At 49.4% G+C, this 4,782-nt stretch overlaps 1 protein-coding gene across 1 annotated transcript; it reads right to left on the bottom strand.

Annotated features, from left to right (window-relative positions):
* Window positions 1-1,395: 1,395 nt before the first annotated feature.
* Window positions 1,396-4,423, bottom strand: LOC306652166 (PR domain zinc finger protein 8-like). The gene has a single exon (XM_079125198.1). It carries the CDS (start codon window positions 4,170-4,172, stop codon window positions 2,112-2,114), a length of 2,061 nt encoding a protein of 686 aa, XP_078981324.1. The 5' UTR covers window positions 4,173-4,423; the 3' UTR covers window positions 1,396-2,111.
* Window positions 4,424-4,782: the final 359 nt, after the last annotated feature.

Below are 4,782 nucleotides of genomic sequence, written 5' to 3'. Positions count from 1 at the left end.
AAATCTTTTGAACCAAGATTTTGGTTATAACCCAGTGTCCTGAGAAGGAAGAATGCATGTGTCCAGAACACCATGGCCTCATTTGTCATCCCTCACCTTGGCCTTGTGGGAGACTGTGTTTCTTGCCAGACATATACAAATATGTTTATAGGGTCAGTTGATTTTCAGTGATTTTAACCACAGGCAGAATACTAAAAAATTCCAATATTTTTCTTTACTTCCACCCCACTCAACCATAGCATATTTCAAATTTTAAGAGTTTAACTATTTCATTTCCTGCATAACAACAGGCTATGTGCCCCACATGGCTTGGACATCATGACCATCAACAATGGCATCCTTACCCCATCTTGAGGATGTTCTTCCAGAGTAACTCTAAAAAACCTCTTTGTCTCAGGATCCTCAGAAACTGGAGCCTGACATAAAGCATGTTGTACAACTGCATTGAAGAGAACCATCTTAGTGAGCTGAAGTGGAAAAGGGGTTCAATCTGGTAGTTTGGGGCATTCCCAGCTAAGCACCACTAGGGGTGACTAATGGTGACATGGGACACTTTTGTGTAGGAACCTCCCCCTGGGAAGCATGAAGTGAGGAAGTTATCCACAGGTCTACTCTCCTGATAGTACGTTTCCCACTAGCATATGTCTGATCACCAACCGTGCCCAGTGTTTGAGGAAGCACAGAGAGGAAACATGGAGAGCACTTTGTAGGTAAGAGGTGAGGCTCTATCAATATAATTGCTTAATTACAGTAATCAGAGAAATAAAAATTAAAGTCACAAAGTAATTAGAAACACAGTCAATTTTAAATTTCTTTAAAACTCTGTAATGCCTTGAGTTATCTGAGAAGCAACTGTCATATCTCATAAGGGACAGTAGATGTCTAAATTGTTACAAACTCTTTATTTAGAAAAAATATGTAGGTGCTATGTTGTAATGTGCACAAATATATACCCCAAAATGAAATTTTAGTTTACAACCAGTAACAAATTTGTTGCATGTAGATCCTGGGAGATGATGAAGAGTCTTTCTGGGTTCATTAAATACCATCACTTTGCTTTCATGATGAGTTGTTACAGTGCTTCATATATTTCAGAAATGCATCCTGTGTTTTGTGTGGAAATAATTTATTTCCATTCAGAGATAGTCTTTCTGGCACTTCTAAAATTGTGCTAGACTGATAAGATGCAGGTGAGCCTCCTGTGCATTTGTTGACTTCAGAAGAAAACCACCCACCTTCCAACAATTCAATGTGAAATTAGCTGTGACCTCTCATATGAGACCTTCACTTTGTAGTGGTTGTGTCCATTCCTACACCTAATTTTTTGACAGTTTTTATAAAATAATGTTGAATTTTGCCAAATGCTTTTCTTTTTTTTCTTTTTTTTGCTTTGAAGAAAATAGTCATTTATTGTCAAAGCATCCAACATACCCGGATAAACTATAAAGTTTAATAAATCTTTTCAGGGATAAAAGAAACACATAACTATTCAAGACTCCATTTCACTGGCACAAAATTACACTTTGTATTAAAAGGAAATACATATTTACATAATTGATGACATTCTTCATTGAAGTCCATAATCATTTCATGATACATGCACTTCCCCCTGGAAACTAAAATTGAATGGTGACCCCCTTTTTATCTGTTTTGTTTATTTTTGTAAGAACACAAGCTGTCATCAGGAAATGCAGAAAGCATCTCACCCTCCTCCATTATTTATATCTAAAATAAATTTTGCGCTTACATATAATTATTACATCTAAACCGTAAGTGCTTAATAATTTAAGTAGAAACGTATGACAAATGCATCAATATGTTGCAATATATGACATTTTAAAAAATGTACTTTTGTTTTTGGGTAAGTGAAAATGCGTGCATTCAAAAGAAAACTCCCTCCATCAAAAATCCACCATCGTGTGTGTGTGTGTGTGTGTGTTGGGTAAACATTGAATGAGAAGGCTCCTGGGGTTGGGGCACGTGTGCGTGTGCCCCTGTATGTTGGTGCAGTGTTCTGGGGCACAAAGAAGTGGTGGATGTCCTCAGCGTGTACTCCTGCAGGTGGCTTGACTGTGCCTGCGGGCGCGGGGAAAGCCAGGGTCCTTTCCGTGTCAATTATGGGAGGTCATGTGCCTAGAGAGGTGGTGGCGCTCCCTGAAGGACTCATTGCAAATGGGGCACTTGAGTTTCTCCTCCCGCCGCCGCTTCACCAAGGGCTCCATCGCATACTCCTTTTTGTGGTGCGACCTCATGTGGTACACCAGGTCGGAGGTCATGCGGAAAGAGGCGTTGCACTTGGCGCACCAGTTCTGTGCGGGCAGACACAGCGAGGTGAAGGAGGGCGGCAGCAGCGTGAGAGCCGAGGGCAGCTGCAATTGCAGGGGCCCAGCGGCTGCTGCAGCAGCAGCTGCGGCCGCTGCCGAACTCTTGGGCCAGAAGGCTGTGGCGTAGAGGAAGGGGCTCTGCTTGGGCAGGCTGCCACCGCTACTCGGCAGGGCCCCGCAACCTCCGTTCAGGTCCGCGGCCCCCTGGAGCTTCACCGCCAGAGGGTCAGCGGCGGCCGGGTAGAGTCTGGTGGGACCCACACCGTCGCCGGGATGGCAAGGGTCGAGCGCGCCCAACTTCTGGCCCAATACCAGCGGGGACAGCTGTGAGAAGGAGCGCGCCGGCTGCGAGAAGGCGCTTTTGCGTTCGTCAGACGCGGCGCCCTGGCCACCTCCCGCACCACCTGAACCTGCTGACCCCGCGCCGCCCCCTGCGCCGTTGCCTCTCGAGCCGCCCAGCTGTGGCACCGAAGTGAAGGCGCTGCCCCGCGCAGGACTACCGCCCTCCAGCCGGCTGGGCAACGGGCCCCCGGGCCGCGGGGCCAGCAGCTTCTCGGAGCCCGCAGGAGACGCCGCCGCCGGCGTGGAAGAGCCGCCGCCGCCACCTGCGTCGTGATCCTCGGCAGTGGTGCTCCCGCCATCCACAGTCGCCTCCTCCTGCAGGCCAGCCCCACGGCCCGCCTTCTTCACCTCCACGAAGGCGCTGCGCTTCGCCTCGCCAGTCTCTGGGCTGGGTGGCGCGAAGAGGCGGCCGTTTTCTTCCAGGCCGAAGTAACTGCCAGAAGCGCGGTACTGCTGCGGCGTGCAGACCAAATCCTCCTTGGAGGCTGGCAGGGGCCTCTCGGCGAAGCGGGCCCGGCCCCCCACCAGCCCCGCACCGCTGCCTCCGCCGCCCTCCGCGGCCTCCTCCGGGAATTTCCTTTTCCCTTTGCAGACGCCGGTGGCGATGCCGTCGGGACTCAGCTCCGCCTCCTGGTGGCCCGCACTGCTGCTGCCGTTGCTGAGACTTTGGGCCGGGGAGCAGCTGCTGCCTCCCCGGGAGTTTTCCAGTTCCCGGGCCAGGTTGTGAAAGTCTGTGGAAGGCTTTGCGCTGCTGCCGCCGGCGGCGGCCGGTGGGTTGCTGCTGTCCGGAGAGGGGGCCGGGTAGTGGTGGATGGGGCCAGCCTTGCAGAACTTGGGACCCGGACCCAACGGCGTCTCCTGTTGCTGCTGTTGCTGGTCTTTGCCGCCGCCTCCGCCCCCGTGGTCTTTGGTGCCCACGCCGCCGCTTTGTTCATCGTGGGGACTCATATCGGCGCTGTGAAGTCTCTTGGGGCAGCGGAAACGCAGATGCGCCACATAGGGGAACTCAAACTGGAAACGTTGGCTGCATTCCAGGCATGTGTAAGGGGACGACCCATTCATTTTGTTGTGGGATCTAGAGGGGCAGAGTAAGAGTAACTCAGTCAGTTCTTTCCCGTACCAAACTAGTAATTCTTCATCTTTGGCAATCCTGCGGAGAGAGCGGTAAAACAGCTGTCCGTTTTTTATATAGGCTTCAAGGTTCTGTTCTTCTTTATCTCTGGCTGATTGGACCAGCCGCAGCCACATGAGACCTTCTGAGGAACCATTTGCCGCTGAGGTGTCTACCCGGAAGATATAAGGTACTGTTCTTTTGTCAGTGGACTTGAGAGCTATGAAAGCTATGCTGTCATACAGGGAAGTATGGCTCAGAACACAGGGACCAAATATAGCATTCTCAGGGATGTCGCACGTTGTGTAAACGCTGGTAAAAATATCTGTTAGACATTGTTGGACAGCCTTGGCATCTCCATCCCAGATGCCTCGCTGGATGCCTGAATCCTCCATCACAGGAATAAGGTCAGGATTGAATCGCCCGAAGAAGGCCACCTGGACCGGGAAGATGCAATCGAATGTTTCTTTTTGCCTATTGTATCAGTGTATTTCCATGTCAAGAGGTGTTGGTGTTGTTGTCTGGTAGGCTCTGCCTAAAGAGAGGAGAGATGGAGAGAGGAGAGAGAAAGATAAGGGGAGGGTAAGGAGAGAGAGAGAGAGAGAGAGAGAGAGAGAGAGAGAGAGAGAGAGAGAGAGAGAGAGAGAGAGAGAGAGAGAAACGGAGAGAGTTGTACAGATGGACCCGATGCAGTCCCAAATGCTTTTCTGTAGTGATTTTTTTTCTTTTGATTCACTGTACACAAATGGGGTACAACTTTTGTTTCTTTGGTTGTACATGAAGTAGAGTCACACCATTTGTGCAATCATACATGTACATAGGGTAATGTACATGTTTGTCTCATTCTATTATCTTATCTACCCACCTTCCCCCTTCCCATCCCTCATTTTCCACTATACAATCAATACTTCCTCCATTCTTGCCTCCCCATTCCATTATGTATCATCATCCACTTATCAGAGAACTCATCCAGCCTTTGGTTTTTTTGGGACTGGCTTATTTAAT

This window comes from Sciurus vulgaris, assembly GCF_902686455.1.
Source record: "Sciurus vulgaris genome assembly, contig: HiC_scaffold_137_arrow_ctg1, whole genome shotgun sequence".
In the NCBI taxonomy this organism is placed as follows: domain Eukaryota; kingdom Metazoa; phylum Chordata; class Mammalia; order Rodentia; family Sciuridae; genus Sciurus; species Sciurus vulgaris.
The sequence above is the reverse complement of the archived record's forward strand: the minus strand, read 5'-3'. Positions and strand labels throughout refer to the sequence as shown.